General features: G+C 37.0%; 1 protein-coding gene across 2 annotated transcripts in view; it reads right to left on the bottom strand.

Moving 5' to 3' along the window:
* The window catches only part of LOC120423272 (synaptotagmin-11), a 46,629-nt gene that overhangs the window by 4,666 nt on the left and 23,770 nt on the right, over positions 1–18,193 (bottom strand). The window contains exon 2 of one of the 2 annotated variants that reach the window (XM_039587011.2): positions 7,133–7,826. In XM_039587011.2, the coding sequence (XP_039442945.1) occupies positions 7,133–7,826 (694 nt within the window). The remainder of the gene's footprint in view (positions 1–7,132; positions 7,827–18,193) is intronic. The other variant, XM_039587012.2, reaches the window with a different exon arrangement.

The following is an 18,193-nucleotide window of genomic DNA, read 5'->3' as shown; positions in this document are numbered from 1 at the left end:
AAAAAAAATGATTAATTTTACCCCAGAAAATGATGAATTTTCATCAGTTTTTGATGAGTATTCATCAGGTTCACATTTTTACACATTTTTTATGTAATATTACTCAAAAATAGAGTTAATATTCAACATACCAAATTTTCAACATTCCAAAATTCAACTTTTTTTTTCTGTGTAGTATTCTACAGGATACTTTTGAAATACTATCGGGATCGTGAAAAAAAATCTGTTCGCAAAGTCATGAATAAGTTCCGTTCAACCTTTTTTGTAACGTAAATGGAAATGTCTTGGTGAATCTCAGTTTTATGAACGAGTATTGTTATTTTGAAAAGGTTTTGTTTGTCCCAGAATTAGTTTTTTGTTCTATTGTTTTTTTATCTTTTTAATCAGGTTTATTATGCTTTATTAAAATAGAGACAAAAATCGATATCAACACCGATTAGGGAGAATTTAGTCGTGTCGAAGAATTAACTAACGAAGCATTACACCTTCTAACTAGCTAAGAGTTGTTCTAATCCCGGCGTCGAGATGAAGTCCATTTCAACTTTTCCGTAATTACTTGTTGACCCAACTCGATTAATTAGTATGCACGAGCTGGTTCCAAACATTCAATATTACGCCCATTTGAAATGTTAGTCTTGATTTTAAATTTTTGAAAATATTTTTTTCGAAAAGATCAGAAAATTTCACGAATGTTTCATGTTTTAACATTGTAAATCGGACCTATAGTTGCTGAGATATCGACATTAGAAAATGTTGGGTTATTTGGGTGAGACTTAGAAAACATCAATTTTCCTGTTTTTTAACCTTTGCATGGCAATATCTCAGCAACTATGGGTCGTATCGACAAAGTTCAATAAAGCAAAATATAGAGAATTTTCTCAGCTCTTCAAAAATATTTTTTTCAAAGATAAGCAAACATGGGCACTAATTTTAAAAAATGAAAAACTGCGACTATTTTCAAAAAAGTTACCTAAAATTGGTTATAACTTGAAAACGGTGCACTTTATCAAAAAATCACTAAAGTACTTTTTGATTGCAAATTTGATTTTCCATCGAAAAATGAAGTTGAAAAATTTTTGCGACTAATATTTCGATTTTTTGAAAAAATCTGTATTGATTCAAAAAATCATAACTCGGTCAAAGATTTTTTGCCCATTCTGGAAATTTCTGAAAAGTTGGCATTTTATGTCCTCTAAAACATATCAAAAAATAAAAAAAATTAAAAATAGTGTTTTTTTGCAAATCAAGTTTTAGTGACAAAAAGTTAAATAAAAAATCACCAAATTTTTTTTTACCGTGTACCATTTTTTTTCAGTGTAGTCCATATCCATACCTACAACTTTGCCGAAGACACCAAATCGATCAAAAAATTCCTTCAAAAGATACAGATTTTTGAATTTTCACATATCATTTTTGTATGGACAGCTGCCAAATTTGTATGGAAAATTATATGGACAAACTAATGATGCAAAATGGCTTCTTTGGGCATACCGAAGGCACCAAAAAAGTTTCAGCCGGATTAAAAAATACAGAAAAAATCGAATGACCGAAATCTCAGAGAATTGCTCACACGCGAAGCATTTGCAACCCACATTGACACACGTATACAGTCATCCCACATATTCGGAACACCCACAAATTCGGAACACTTTTGTGATAATTTATCAATAACATGGCAAATGCAGCTTTTCTGTCGACCCTACTTTTTTTAGGACCTTCATTTGGACATTCTCTTGATATTTCACTAGTAAAATTAGTGCTTTTTGAACAAAAAACCTCATTTCAAGACAATTTTATCCAGAGCAGAAAAACACTGCCTCCAAATTGCCTGTTCCATAATTGTGGGATGTTATTGTGCCTCCCACAATTGTGGAACACCTGAATTTAACTGATATTTTCACAAAAAAAGTTATCAGACCATTCATAAAACATAACTAAGCTTGAGTTTCGTTGGTTTCAGTGCGTGAAGTAATTATTTTGTTGAAAATTATTTACTCATGGAGAGAACCAAAGTTTGTTTACATCCGTAAGAAAAAAGTGTTCCGAATTTGTGGATTTCAAGGGTCAAAATTTTTCTTCAAAAACTTGATATAAAAGTAAAATTTGCAGTTGTTCGATACATCATTCGAAAGATCGCAAGAAAAACTTTCAAATGAGATAAAGGGAATCATTAAGTTCAATTATCGATTTGCTATGATTGTTTGGGCATTGGCCGATCTGTAAACCGTTCCGAATATGTGGGATGACTGTAGTCACACTTTGTCGTGAATTTCTTGAATCCAAAGAAATGCTCGGGTTCGCAGAATGTCATAGAAAGGTTGAAGTTACCGAATTTGAATTTGTGACCTTAGTAAGGTCAAAGGTTTTCAATTTTCCCATTTTACAATTTTATTTATGTGTCAGTTTTTTTCAATGCACAGAAAAGTTCCATTCAAAATCAAAATTCATATTGTTTGCTCTACACGGAGGAAAAAGATTTCCCAAAATCGTGAACAAGCGTTCATGAAAATCGGAACAACGAACAAAGTATTTAAATTGCATGGTACGCAAAAATGGTCCTTTTCGGAAGCTTATAACTATTCAGCATAAAATATTAAAAATATGGTGTCTTCGGGAAAGTTGTTCCAAATTCAACAAAGGTCCTGCATTTATTTCCTGCTTTTCTCTATACATTTTGGCGGTTTTTCCCATACAAACTTCAACGACTTAGAGGGAGGTGATCCCGTGGTCAGAATGAGCTCAAATTACCGTATTTTTTCGAAAATACTGAAATTTTCAAAATATGCAATATGGGTATCAAACGACGCGAAATTTGACTCGCTCTTTCACATTAATGGAGTTTTTGTTGGAAAATATATTTTTTTTGAAAATTTTCTTTTTTTTCACAATGAGTTTGAGTCAATTTCGCGCAACTTTCTAAAACAATGCTATTTTTTTTACGAGATACAGGCCAGCGATCAAGGGTCCCCGGGGATCGAGTCTCTCCACTTTCCCTTATTTATGCTTGGAAACTTACTGCATTTTCAAAAAAATATTCTAAGTGAAAGCATTGCAAATTCAAAATGATATGGTTACATTAATCAATTTTATAAAGATTTAAAAAATGAGTTATCGTCCATTATCGGCGATAAGATTTTCGAAATAACGAAATAATCGTCAGAAGAGAATATTATCGACGATAATTTTATCGATTAAAAATCGCGAAAACTCGCAAACCTCTTTTACCGTTTTTTAATACCTGAGCAAAAAGTAAGTTTGATCCACGAAAACAAAAATTACGAAGGTCCTTACATTTTTGGCAGGCTGCTCAAACGAAACCATAACAACGTTTTTACCTAGGTATTTAAACGTGGGTTTTATAGAAAACCTAGATGTTTGGTTATCAAAAGATCGGAAATTGTATACCCTTTCCGATGCCACATAGGTCGACTTGTGAATCGTGGACCGGTTTGGATGCCGACGGTTTTTCCGACGGCGTAATTCCGGGTTGGTATGAAATTCCAACGAAAAATCTATTCTATCGATACAAAGACCCCCAGAATGGTGTTATATCCACTCCAAAATGTTATTATTTAGCAATTCTACACCCAAACGGCGGTCGCATGATTGTGATACATGGCAGCATGAAAGTATATCAGAATCTGCATGAAATCTGTCCTCATGCATTTTTTGCGATATAGGAGTATGAATTTTTTGCCCGTTACCAACAATTATCGACATTACCGACGGCCTTTTGGTTGTATTTAACAAAAATAAAACACTTAGAAGAACGAGGATTGAACCACCAACTTCTTGGTTATTGATTCGATACGCTACCACCGCGCCGTGGACGCTTGATGAAAAGCGAGTGAAAGAGCACCAACATATGCTTCTCTTTGAAGTGTTGCTCGGGGACGGATCAGCATTATATGTGTTGGTGAGAACTGCAGATCGCTGAAATGTTTACACGCGGGCAAAAATGATCTACGGGCTTGCTGCAAAAAAATTAATAAAATGTGACATTTTCTGCAGTAAATCCACTGTTGCAGATTTTGAGATATATGTTTCCTTTGGGTGGTAATATATTGACATTTAGTTGAATTAAAAGTTTGCAAAATTAAGTTTAGATAAGTTTTATATAGAATTTTCAGAGTTATATAATCTTTTATACTAACTAGTTAGTAAACTTTATATTCAATCCAAATTATTTTTTTAATCAGTCAAGGATGTCTATTTGGACTTCGGAGACTGGATTTATGGTGATTTGTCAACACATTAATTTTTCGAAAGGCGTACAAACTTTTTTTGCACCTTTTTTTTATTTTTGTAATAGTATTTGTTATAAAACTTTTTATAGAAATCATCTTTTCATGAGCTTTTTGTAGCAAAATGTTTGGCATGAGTATCTGAACGAAACGTAGTACTAGGTTTCTGTCAACATTATATTTTTTAGATGTTTCATCACAATATGTGCATAGTGCCCAAGGGGTGTAAATACTTTTTTTACATACTGTAGATTCGAAAAGTACATTAAATTTCCCTTAAAATTACATGTTCCAAAAAATTTTACAGTTGAGAAACGGAAATGGCAGAGTTTTTAAAACATTTTTGCAATTCCGTTGTGAAACTACTTACTTTTCCTGTCATTCTTGAACGACGAAATTGACGACTTTTCTGTACCAAAAATAACAGAATCGAATAGCAACACTTTTCAAAATAAATGCTGACTTTACTAGCACTGAAATGGGTGCTGAAAAGTTGAACTTTTCAGCACTTGTTTCGAAAAGTAACACTTTTCAAAAAAAAATATTTAAACGATTTATTGACAAATACATGAAAATTCGACTTAAAATTTCACTCAATGGGTGTTTTTCGAAATTGCAAAAAATGTTGTATGGAACTCGTTGCAAAACTTGATTTTTTCAGCACTCTCGTGTTTATCCAACTCGGTGAATCTCGTTGGATAAATGTACGACTCGTGCTGAAAAAATCCTCTTTTTGCAACTTGTTGCATAAACTTCTATTTTAGCGTTTTTTCGATGAAAAACACGGTTTTTAGCGAAATTGAGCCACTCCATCACGAGATATCAAAAAACGGACCTCGGATTCGTGATTAGGGACAAAAGTTACCCCTCAGGACAAAGTTTCACGCAAATCGAAGAGGGGTCGGGGCAATTTTTCCCAATTTCGTGTGAGTTGGTAGAGAATTACTTAAAAATAAAATAACAAATAAAATTTTGTTTATCGCAATGTTTTATCAACGCCATTTTGGATATTAAATTTTTAACTCATTTTAGAGCATTTTTGGGCTCAACGACCCGAAACAAGGCAGCTTTTTTTGTAATTCGATAATCTATGTGAAAATTTTCTGTTGACTGTATGCCGAAATCTGGGGCGAATCGGGAAACATGGGGTGAATTGGGATAGCTGTTTAAGCCTTTTAATGTACAATTTTTGAATATTTTTTTGCTGATTTCGGAGAGAACAGACACATTGTTCCAAATTTCATGCTTTTGATTGCTCTTAATACTGCTGTCCCTATTCAGACTGTAGTCCCGATTTGCCCAAGTTGACAGTCGTTTTAAAAAATACATTTCTTGACTTTTTTTTGATAAGGTCCTATAAACAAATGTAAACATTGAGTGTATCCCTTTCACACCTTATGTCAAAGTCGATCGGAGTAAGCGGGATACACTCAATGTTTACATTTGTTTATAGGACCTTATCAAAAAAAAGTCAAGATTTCAATTCCAATCCAACCAACGGTGTCAAGAAAAGCGAAAAATTATTTTAAAAAAGACATTCAAAAGCTCTGCGGAAAAGGCACATTCCTCAATGAACCGGATTCTTGGAAAAGTGGGAAAGGCATGAGTCAAGGTGGTACAGTAACTTGACAGCAATGCTGCTTTTTGTACCCCGAAAAGAATTCATCATAATATTTTTGCGTGCTTTCAGATCCTTTTCAAAGTTCCCAGACTTCTTTTTCGTCTGCCTCTTTTGGAAGTGGAAGTCCGCCACCCACTCAGAGCTTGGTGCTGCACGATGAATTTATTTTTGGATTACGAACACACTTCCACCTGGATTACCTCTGGTGGATGGTTCCAGGTGGGGTGGTTCCGTTGATGCTGACAGGAGAAAAAAAAGGCTCAGGTGGGAAACGGCGCAGAATGTAACGAATGACGCGACGGGACGTGACCAAGTGGAGGACGCTTTTTTTCTCGTTTTTTTTTTTTGGAAATGGACCTAGAGGAAAAATATGTCCAAAATCCACCGAATGAATGATAGAGGGAAAAGGTTCCTGTCGGAGATAATTTCGACCGTTGGAAGATTAATGCGTTATGTTTATTCGCAAACATAAGACAATAACAGAAGGTGAGCTTCAGTGCGCATTAAGCTTATGTTGTATTTTTTGAAAAGGTTCTATCAAGGGATATATCATATATAAAAATCGATCAGCATTTTCGGCAACAATGTCTTCACATAACCTCGAAAAATTTGGCTCACATCCACCAACTAAAAAGACGTGACCCACGACAGTTTTTCGCTTCCGCTTCCGCTGATGCACATTATATTCCCATAAGTTGCCATTTTCTGGCTCTTATCACTCCCCCCACTCTTCCCAAGTACATCCGGCATGTAGTGCAAATTGAAAAGTTACAACGCTCTACAGGCGCGTGGGAGTTGGGAAAATGCTTTGACAGTTTCCAGGTTAAACTTCCTTTCCTTCCTTTTGCTTTCACCATCTTTTGATAGAAACACACAAGATAGCATTAATCTGGGACAACTTTCAACGTGGGAGAAAAGTCAAGCGAAAAGTCGCTCCCCCTTTTATGTATCAAAGCAAGCCGGAGTTGAAATAAGGTGTGCGACTATTTTTATCGCTTCGCCAACCGGGTTTCGCCACAATCGTAGCAACCGCCGGTGCTAACGAGAGGATGTCCTCAGCAAAACAAAACTTGGCAGGACGAACGGATTCCCCTTCAAAGTTGGCACAACATCCGGGTTGGCCTTGGCCCTTGGTGGGGAAGAAAATAATCAAGGATTATACACCAGAGCAAATCGGCTGGAAAAGAAGGTTGCTCCTGCATACACGGGGGACCGGTACTAATTGATTGGGTTTTCCTTTGCTGGGGTTCAAGATCAATCCACCTACCTGGTCTTAACCTTGTGCTGCTTGTCGGGCAGCAGCTGCAGCTTCACGTACGGATCGGTCGCATTCTGTTTGACGTTTCCATTTCCGTTGCACAGCGGGCCGGCTGGCAGTGCTGTCAGATCGGTGGTCGTGGAGTTGTGGTTCTTTCCCGGAAGTCCACGACAGCGCACCACCGAAACTACCAGCGCACTTCGATCGGCCAGGAAGCGCAACTTGAACACGATCGATCCAAGGCGGCCGTACTCGGTGAGGTCGGAGTTTTCGTTCCCATCCACGACGGAGCTGTCCCCGTCAGCGGGGGATTTCGGTTCCAGCTGGACCTTCCGGGACGGGGTCAGTTCGTTCTCTTCGCTGTACTTGGTGGTGGTCGTGTTGATTGGGGCCGGAATTGAGTTCGTTGAGATGCAGCTCTGCTGTTCCGTTGGGGATTGCGCCGGAAGGTGACCGCCGGGGGGTGGTTTGATTCCGGTTGGCGACGGGGACTTCTTCAGATATTGGGGTGGCTGACCGCTCGGGGATCGTACGGCTCGCGGGGGTCTTGGCGGCTGGAACGGCAATCCGGACACTTCGAGACTGCCGGACTTTTTCTTCTGGCGGCGGATTCGCCGGGCACAGAAGCAGGCCGTCACGGCGAGGATGGCTGCCGCCGTCAGGCCCAGTACGGCCGGAACGACTGAAATTAGAACAACGTAATCTACGATCAATATGGTACAGGCCTCGGGGCGGCGGAGTCGTTGCATACATTTAGGCGGGGATAGAAAGGACTCCGTGACAGAATAACATTGCCACGATTCCATCCTTTCAATATTAGGTGGGTGGGAACGGTTCAATGTGTAAATTACATGAACTTGCTTCCGCCGGTTATAACCGAAGTATGAAATGTTGCAATAGCGAGAGAGACTATTTTTAGAATGCTAAACTAATTCCTTCCCCGGGAGCAAACTTAGTAGACGGAACCAAAATAGACGACAACAGAGGTCATCAATGAAACGTGTCTTGAGATCGATTCAACTATTCATATTAAAGCAACTTTTATTGAAAATATAAATCATTTAGTTATTTGGTTTACGTTTACTTATTGTTATGTAGACTATATAATCTCGAGTCCTATTAAATAAAAGTCCCTTTTCGAATAATCGAACTGTGAGTTTTTGGAAAGCTTTGGAACCCCTGCAACTTTAAATAGTTGAACGCTCCAAAGTGGCGCTTAATACTAATTAATCTAATAAGTAAGACCGATAGAATGATTCCAGACCACTAAGCCACGTAGAACACGAGCATTTTAAGGCGTTCAAATTTGAGTAGTTGATTGCACTTTAAACTCCCAACATAAAATATTTGAACGTGCCTTCTGTACTTAGTTGAGTTGATTCTTTATGAAATCCACGAACCACGATCTTAAACAACTTAAATTGTAAATGCATTGATCAGATATTTCGTTATTTTAAATCAATTTGAGTGCTCAGAAAAAATGCCGCCCTGCTCCACAATCAGAAAGTTATTTCAAGCATCTGTGCTAATTTTGAGCGAAATTGGTTGAGATTAACACGTTAATATCCGAGCCTGACGTTGGTTAAAGAATATTTTTCATACAAAAATGACAATATTAAATCACTAATAACTTTTCAGGATCGAATTTTACAGGCTTCGTCTCATTCTTGGAAATATTTGGATGAAATTTGTGTACCTTGTAGACGTAACCGTAAAAGGATCGCAGATGAGCAATTCTCTACGGTATCGGTTTTTTTATTTTAATTTTTGTATTTTTTAATCCGGCTGAAACTTTTATGGTGCTTTCGATATGTCCAAAGAAGCCATTTTTTATCATATATTTGTCCATATAATTTTCCATACAAATTTGACAGCTGTCCATACAAAAATGATATATGTAAATTCAAAGTAGAATTTTTAGATCGATTTGGTATCTTCGGCAAAGTTGTAGGTATGGATAAGGACTACACTAAAAAAAATATACACGGTAATAAAAAAAGGTGATTTTTAAATTTACTTTTTGTCACTAAAACTTGATTCGCAAAAAAAAAAAAAAAGACCTGAGCCAAAGGCAGCTGGCAAACTGGCTGGAAGCAAGAGCTTCGAGTACCGTAAAAAGTGTTGAAATTTACAGTGTTTTAAGTAACAAGCGAATATTTTGTCGTCGGAATATGGCTTCGAACGTCGCGTGTGTGTTGCAAATAGTGAACGATTAATAAAATGAACATTTAAAGAACCTTAAAAGTGAAAAAAAACTGGTGACTTCGGCTGCTTTTTCGTCGAGTGTGTTGCAACAAAACACACATGCATCAGCCGCGAGCCTCCAGAACGAAAACGGAGCGGCGCTTTCCTGCAGGGATGCTGATTTTGGTGCTGCCATTACATAGCGTTACAGACGTATCGAGGACTCAAACCGAAACCGTTTGAGATGCGGCAGCTTCCACTGAGAAATTTAACGCTTTGATCGACCTTACATCAGCCTTATGTTATTCAGCCATCAGACTGATCGGGGCTTTACATTTTTCAGAGGGCTGGTTTAATTTGGTGAGATCAATCCGATACTATATTCTAATCAAAATAACCATTTCATATTTAATACGCACTGGGTCTTTGTGAGACGATCTTGTCAACCCATCAATTGAAATCTTGTGTTTATAAGAGTTTTAATAATGTTCTTTCTGTCACCAACAGTGAGCGAGTTGTGGCGCTATAACCACGGCAAATAGTGTCCAGGGCATTTGTGGAAATACAGTGTCCCATCCATGAGGGTCCCGGAGCACCAAAACTTCTTAGCATGGTGCTCCCAACGATTAATTGCTCTAACAAACAGGAACGTGAGCGGGGGATCCCCACGTTTCTTCCTCCCCTGTAGATTCAGAACTGAATTGTTGTTTGATCATTTATGCTCAAATTCAATCCAATTCAATGAATCATCTTTGCGGTAAACTTTACGCAGTTGGCCTGGCCGCTTTAACGTTTGCGATGTTTCAATGCAATTTAATGTAATGGGGCACTGCAAATGTTAATAATGACAAGAAGATGCTAGGCGTTAATCAACCTAAGGCATTCTCCAGGATGCTCCGAAAGACTGGCTGCGATAGGGTTAGATTAGATTAGATTAGATTAAAACTTGATTCGCAAAAAAAAAACTATTTTTATTTTTTTTATTTTTTTATGTTTTAGGGGACATTGAATGCCAACTTTTCAGAAATTTCCAGGTTGTGCAAAAAATCTTTGACCGAGTTTTGAATTTGAATCAATACTGTTTTTTTTTTTTTTCAAAAAATCGGGGTATTAGCCGCAACAATTTTTCGACTTCATTTTTCGATGTAAAATCAAATTTGCAATCAAAAAGTACTTTAGTGAAATTTTGATAAAGTGCACCGTTTTCAAGTTTAAGCTATTTTTAAGTAACTTTTTTGAAAGTAGTCGCAGTTTTTTTTTGATTAGTGCACATGTTTGCCCATTTTTGAAAAAAATATTTTTGAAAAGCTGAGAAAATTCTCTACATTTTTCTTTTTTGAACTTTGTTGATACGACCCTTAGTTGCTGAGATATTGCCATGCAAAGGTTTAAAAACAGGAAAATTGATGTTTTCTTAGTCTCACCCAAACAACCCACCATTTTTCTAATGTCGATATCTCGGCAACTAATGGCCCGATTTTCAATGCTAAAATATGAAACATTCGTGAAATTTTCCGATCATTTCGAAAAGAAATTTTTCAATATTTAAAATAAGATTAACATTTCAAAAGGGCCAAACATTCAATATTGCGCACTTTTGAATTGTTAAAGTGTATTGTAAAAAGTGAAATTTAAAATCATTTGCTGAATTATGATATTTTGAGATATTCTACATGTATGTAACTTGGTTCTTGGTTGGTTCAACAAATTTCTTAAAAGCTCAATGAAAAATACTCAAATTTAAGGAATATTGAAAAATTACAAAGAAGCGCTTAATATTAATTAATCTAATAAGTATGACCGATAGAATGATTCCATGCTGAGATCTAGTAAATATTATTGAACGAGGAATTCCAGTATTATGCAGAATTATCAATTTTGTAAAAAAAACATACATTTTAATTGAATTAACAAGCAAACTTATTTTGAAAGTACATAATACTTGTTAAGATATTCGATCTCATGCATTTTTGGATCCGTTTAAAACATCACCTTTTTCATGAGTTTCACAGTCAAAATCGTACCAAAAGCAACAAACAAATCCATCCGGGAGAAATTCATTACCCTAAGATATCTTCCCCGAACTCATCCAGCAGCAACTGATAGGCCATAGAACCGACGTGAAAAACGATGCTCTTTCGCCGGCTAGCAGCCGGCGTTGGTCGGAATGACGTCAAACGAAGGAAAACAAGCCCACAGTTTTGCTGTGGTGGCACCTCCCTCTAGAAGAACATGGGGGGGGGAGGGGGTGCTATGAATCCGAAGGCCGGCCGAATGGACCAACATCTCATCGCATTTTATTACCCACGAGCACCACGATGGACGATGTAACTACCTTTTTTCGTGAAAATATCAGGGTACTTGCACTACAGTGGCTCTCGAGGGGCACCCTGATGCTCATTTGGACAAGCCGCGGGGGTCACGTGGTACGTGTAAAGGGACTATCAAGGGTTTTTTTTGTAGTGGAAATTTTATTTAAATTTAACAGAAATTTCCAGCGGACCACCCTACAAGCTACCTTGAAATCCGAAACTTTTTCTTTGCAAAACCGTTGAACTACAGCTGCTCAACAAGCACATTTCTGAGCAAGAGAAAAAAGAAACATTTTAAATTTAACTTTTCCAACGAGTTTTCATCATCAGAGTCCGACCACCTTCTGCCATTCGGCTGTGCAAACAGAGCAGTCAGTGGCCATGCTGCTAGAACTATGGCGCGTGGGAGTGGTCATAAATCAAACTCCGGTATCCTGGCGAAAGGACGCAACCCGCGCAAATCCTACACTTGAAGGTTGGGTTTGCTGCTTGATGGGGGTGCTCCGAAGCTAGCTACCTTACCTCGATACGGGATAATAAGGCGTGTAGGCCTACAAGATCTGATTGGATACATTGATTGCGAAAATATTAGCTGGAATCGTGTAGGCTTGGTTGATAAGAATACATGTGTTTCGTTCTGTAATTGATAATTTTTTACATCTTAGAATTCCTGAGTTTTTTTTAAAGGTCCTATAAACATATGAAACACAACAGCTTATAGGACCTTTTCAAAAAAAAAATTATAGAATTGTTAATGTCCGTTGCTTAAAGAATGAAGAAAATTTACAGAATCATCCATGAATCTTGCAGTTACATTGTGAAATATTATCACAGCTTAAACCGGTCGTAACGCCCGATGTTTTATGTGTGGGAGTTGCAAATTGCAACTTGCAGTACACCATATGCTATTGTCGTAAAAGAGGATCTAATATGGAATGTATAGCAAAAAAAAAAAATGAGTCTTTGTTAGTTGTCGGAGCATTAATACGATAAAAATGTGAAAACAGACAGTGAAGAACTCATTTTATTCATTGATTGGGTGACTTGGTTTCGAATTCTGCAGCAATTTTAAGGATTTCGTAACATTTAATTCAAGAAAAATAATTGCAATTAAAACCAAGTTTCAAATCCATGAAAAAAAGTTTGTTTTAAACCGAATCATCAACTGCGACGAAAGGAATAGACTTGCAGTAAGTAAATCTTTCCCAGTTCCTGAGGGGAACACCCTTGAAGAGTATCGGGGCCGGCATTTACAAAGCGGATTCAGTGGCAGTTTCATTCTCAACTTAATGTTAACATGTTAAGGTTAATGTTAACCAGTGTTGCAAATGAGTGATAGAAAAGCTATCAATTGATTATCTCTGCACCAAAAATATCCGAGAGTATAGCGGCTGTCACTATAGCTTGTGAGATCTCTCCTTGTGTCTCGTGATTCCCAGCGATTTCATTCTCTCTCTATCACTCCTCCCCTTTTCCTCGACTATGCGCTTTCACCGCTGAGTCTCTCAATCTCTCCGAAAACTGCAATGAGAGAACGTGAGATGGCGATTAGGAGCCGACCACGCATGACGTCCCGTTAAACTGCGTTTGCGAAATTGGTTTTATGACGACTTTTGTGATTAAACGCTGTTGCGGTATGATGATCGTGGAAGCGAGAATGAGAGAGAAAAGGAAAATGTCAATCACGAATGTGTAAATATGAAAACGTGTTCGCTATGTTCGGCACTGAGAGTTTCAATAAGGAGAGAAAAGCAGTTGTTTTTTAGGCATGGATATTCAGGCGGGATAATTGTAGTTGCTGAGAGCTGATATTTTGATATTTTAACAACCCTGATGTTAACATTCCATAGGTCGCCTCCCTAAGGTGTCGTGATAAGGTCCAGTTTGTGACGATACACTACCTTCCCTTTACTAAGCAATCGATTCCAGAAGGTAAAAGATCACCAGTTGTGTTGATCCGAGCCGGGATTTGAACCCCGATCTACCGCTTATGAGGCGGAAGCGTTACCACTGGGCTACGTGGCTCGTATATATAACAAATAATATTATATTATAACTAAACTAATAAGCGTTGCCTAAAGAGTTTATGTTTATGACCGGGTTTTGGAAACAAATGCAATCACAAAACAGCTTACAAGTCTGTGTTCATGTTCATAGTATTCAAAGACCGATTTACATGTCAAAAACTAGACTTTTGTAAAATTTGGCTCACTTTGTAATAAAAATAACCTAAACAAATTGAAGTCTAACTTTTGAAAAGGTTTACAAATGTGTTTTTGAATTCTTTGGCAAAATAAAATGAATAATTATATAATTGGTTCAATTTTAGAATTTCGTTAGGGTGGCCCCGTGCACTTGTCCCTTGAAAATTTGACATTTCTAATGACGTTATCTCAAGTTTTAAGAAAAATACACCTGAGATTTCAACAAGGCGCATAAAAATTTGGCCTGCGCTTTTTCGAGATATTTAAGTTTTAAATTTGCATCTTTTTTACCTTGAAAAAGGCTTTAACTTTTGACCCTTAAGGCTCTGAAAGACATCATTCCTGATCGGCCATTTGGCGGCCATGTTTGTTTTAGAAATACATTCAAATCTTGATTCAGAATGTTTCAAACAAAACATAGTTTTCTTTATGTTGTTTGTAGAAGCATTTTACATATTGTGATATTTTTTTACATTTCAATTTACTTTTTACCCAAAAGTGAAAGACACCATCTACGACCTTAACTCCAAATTGACTTGTCAAAATAAAAGTTGTTTTTAGAGCTCAAAAATTGCCTTGATCATTAGTTTTCTCTAAAATTTAATCTTAAATTGCTAAGTCCAAAAACTGATTTTTGAAGGTTTGCTCAGATGCTTTCTCTGAATTTGGTCGATACAGAAAACAAATGATAACAATCTTTCAAAAATAATTCTTGAAAAGCATTGCTTGAAATTAATATTTTTACTAAGCAATTCCGTTATAAAATACTTGCTTTCTCTGACATTCTAAAATGGCACAATTTTAATTTTTGAGTTGACCATACACACGGAAACCAAGTAAGAAGGAAAAAGTACCAGTCGTGCTGAAAAAATCCTAAATTTGGAACTCGTTGCAACTCGCCTGTTGGAGTGAGCAAGTGCTGCCAGGAAACTTTCGCTATAAATGCTACTTTTCGTGAGTGTTCGCTTAATATTTCATCAATTTTGGCAGCTCAAAGCAGACCCAAAAGAGCGCTGGAAGAAAAAAAGAACTAAGCTGAAAATAGAAAAATGGGCGTAACCCAATGCACTCGACTGATTAGAATGCATTTTTGAAATATTTTTGCCTTCCTCACCTCAATGAGGAAAGGCTATAAAATCACTCGAAAAATGAACTTCTTAATTCGAACCCGTAGACCCACCTTCACGTATACCTATCGACTCAGAGTCAAATTCTGAACAAATGTCTGTGCAAATATGCACACGATTATCTCCGGACTGGCTGAACCGATTTGGACCGTTTTGGTCTCATTCGATCCGTCTTGGGGTCCCACAAAACCCTAGTTAATATTATGAAGTTTAGAAAAGTACTTCAAAAGTTATGCTAAAAAAACGATTTTGGCGTACGTCCGGAAGATTGTAAAAAGGGTGGTTTTTGCAAGAAAACCTATCATGTTATACATTTTCAGAAAGGTATTAAAAAGACCTTTCCAACGAGCCCAAAACATTGAAGATCTGACAACTCTATCAAAAGTTATTAGCACTTAAGTGTTATTTATACACTTTTTGGAGGCCGGATTTCAGATATTGTGATAGAAATAATATTGTCTGAATCTTCCATGCGAACTATCGTTGGATAGGTTTTTTATCAGAACATGCCGATGAGCCAGAAATATTGAAGGTCTGCGAAAAAAAAGTTGATTTGTTAAACATGTTAAGGTGGAATCTCGGGGGGAATGTTGCTATTTTTACTGAATGTATTGACTTTATGAATGTGAGGAAGGCACCAACCACCTAAAGGCAGATTAAGTAACGTTTTTATAAATGCTTGTAAAAGGAAAAACATAACTTTTAATAAAAGTGAAAATAAACAGAAATGTTCACAAAAAGTTGCTCTACTCGTTGGTCTTGGTTTTAGTGAATTTCAAGGAACAATCCAGATTATCCAGCATCATTCAAACACGACCGCTTATTAGGTTTAAAATGGGCATATTTCCCCTATGCTTTGATCTATTCTTTCCTGAATGCCACTTGATCGCTGAGTGTGGCAGAGACGAATAAAAATTTGAATGATTGGGTTTAGTCGTCAACTTGCTGCGATCTGATTAGGGGAAGGTGGGGCAAGACGACCATATGGGGCAAGAGGAACAACTTATAAACAATTGTTTAAAAAAATTGTCCATATAAAATATAGTGATATTATGAAAATTTACTATTTATCATCTAAGTAATATTTTTTTTTCCTAAAAACGATAAATTTTTTAGTAAAAAAATATTATTTAATCTAAAAATGAAAGAAACCTTTCAAATACCTTCTAATCTGATGTATCTAAGTGATAACAGTTCAATTGATAGCAAATTATCATGTTTTTTCATGCATTGTTCCTCTTGCCTCAACGGGTTGTTCGTCTTGCCCCACTAGTTAAGTAGAACGTACGGAAAATCAAATATTTTAAAACCCATTTTTACATTAAAAAACTGGATTTTTAAAAACTTGTTCTATCAAAGTCTTAGTCAAGACCTGAAATAAGATGATTATAAAAAAATCCAACAGATTTTTTAACGTTTTTAATGGGTTATAACGAGCATTTCCTTAGCTTGTTACACTTACCTCACCTTCCCCTATAATTTTCCCCGTTTAACACCAGCAGGTTGTTAAGCTAAGAACAAGATTGTCCGTTCGACGCAGTGGTGAACGCAGAACGCTGTGCCAGTTTGATTTTTCCATCAACTGTCAGTCGAACAATCTGCAGGGGTTGCTTTGTTCAATGGTCGATGACAGGCAGGCTATGATGACAGGCGAAAAATTTTGCGTTTGCGTTCAGGCCTGACGGACAATCTTGTTCTTACCTTTACAATCAGCGATTGTAATGTACACTTCTCGACTGTTTTTTGATTAGGTCCTATAAACAAAAGTAAACATTGAGTGCATCCCTTTCACACCTTATGTCAAAGTCCGTCGGAGTAAGCGGGTTACACTCAATGTTTGCATTTGTTTATGAGACCTAATAAAAAAAAAGTCTAGACTTGACGAATGACAGCTAGTCGTAGCAATTTGAGAATCAAGATTAAGATATTTAATATTAACAAAACTTCATTTGACTACCGTAAACTGGGGTCAATCGGGACACATGGGGCGAATTGGGACAGTAGTTTTAACCTGGGTGATGAAAAGAGAGAATGCGTAACGTGATTTTCGAATGATCCCAAATTGTTTACATCTGCAAAGTAGGATACTGTTCAAGCACAAGCATGACTTTTTTCTTGCTGGTAAATGAGCTGTTTTATAATCGATTGTATGTGATTTATTTTCTCTAGTTTTTTACTTTTTTGCTGGAAAATTGTGTGTGCTTTCGATTTCGATCGGTAAGAAGAGGTTTTTCTATTTTACGTGTGACGAAGAACTGCTGCGAGAGTGTCATTCTGCGATGTCGCAGATAAATTTCCTGGCTGATTTTGGAATCCTGCAGCACTTCCTGGTCCAGCGAAAAAACATCGCTAATTCTAGCGAAGCTGATCCAACAAACAGGGAAGATTTTCACTAAACCAGTAGGTTTTCAAACGAAATCAAACAATTAATCAAACAGCTTCTAGATGGATACTACCGCATCGACTCCCTAAACAACTTCTATTCATAATTATCAAAAATGACGATCTGGCCTTCAACTTTCTTAAGATATCTTAAATTCAACTCCAGGTCCTTAAAAGCCACAAATTTTCATTCATTCGAAAAATAAACAATAAAATAATTATAATGATCGATAACAATACTCTCTATTTTTGGCGAACAGTAAATTGGTTCCACTTTGACAGTTCAAAATTGAGGCCGTTTTGCGAACCACTATTCAGCACCCAGGTTTTAACCATGTTGGAGCACAATATTTTGATTTTTCTGGTTGGTTTCGGTTAGAACAGACTCAGGCCAACAAAATGTGTACATCCATTTCCAAATTTAAAAGCTTTTTAAGTGCTCTGAAAACTGCTGTCCCTATTCAGACTGTAGCCCCGATTCACCCCAGATTACGGTACTTTGACTTAGAAAAACAATTCCAAAAAGCTGACGTCAAACTGTTCTAATAAACTGAACAAATTTACCCAAATAAGCTCACATTTCATACCAAAGTCACGTTCTCCGAAAAACTCCTCTTCTAGTTAATCCACCTTTGCGTGTAATCGCGTGTGAGTGTGTATCTCTTCCAGATCACCTCCTCAGGCAAGATCACTCTGTTTTAGCCAGACATAACATAAACATACCCGTCAGGCAGACAGTTTGACGCCAGGACTCGTGGTTTTTTTTGCGTGATGACGCTCTCAGACCAGAATAAACGACTCTACTTGTTTCGTGAAGTCGTCAGTGCTTTGAACGGTACACGCGTGACTCACGGCAGTTTG

This window comes from Culex pipiens, chromosome 3, assembly GCF_016801865.2.
Source record: "Culex pipiens pallens isolate TS chromosome 3, TS_CPP_V2, whole genome shotgun sequence".
Lineage (NCBI taxonomy): Eukaryota > Metazoa > Arthropoda > Insecta > Diptera > Culicidae > Culex > Culex pipiens.
Note: the sequence above shows the minus strand (reverse complement) of the source record. Positions and strands in the feature narration are given on the sequence as shown.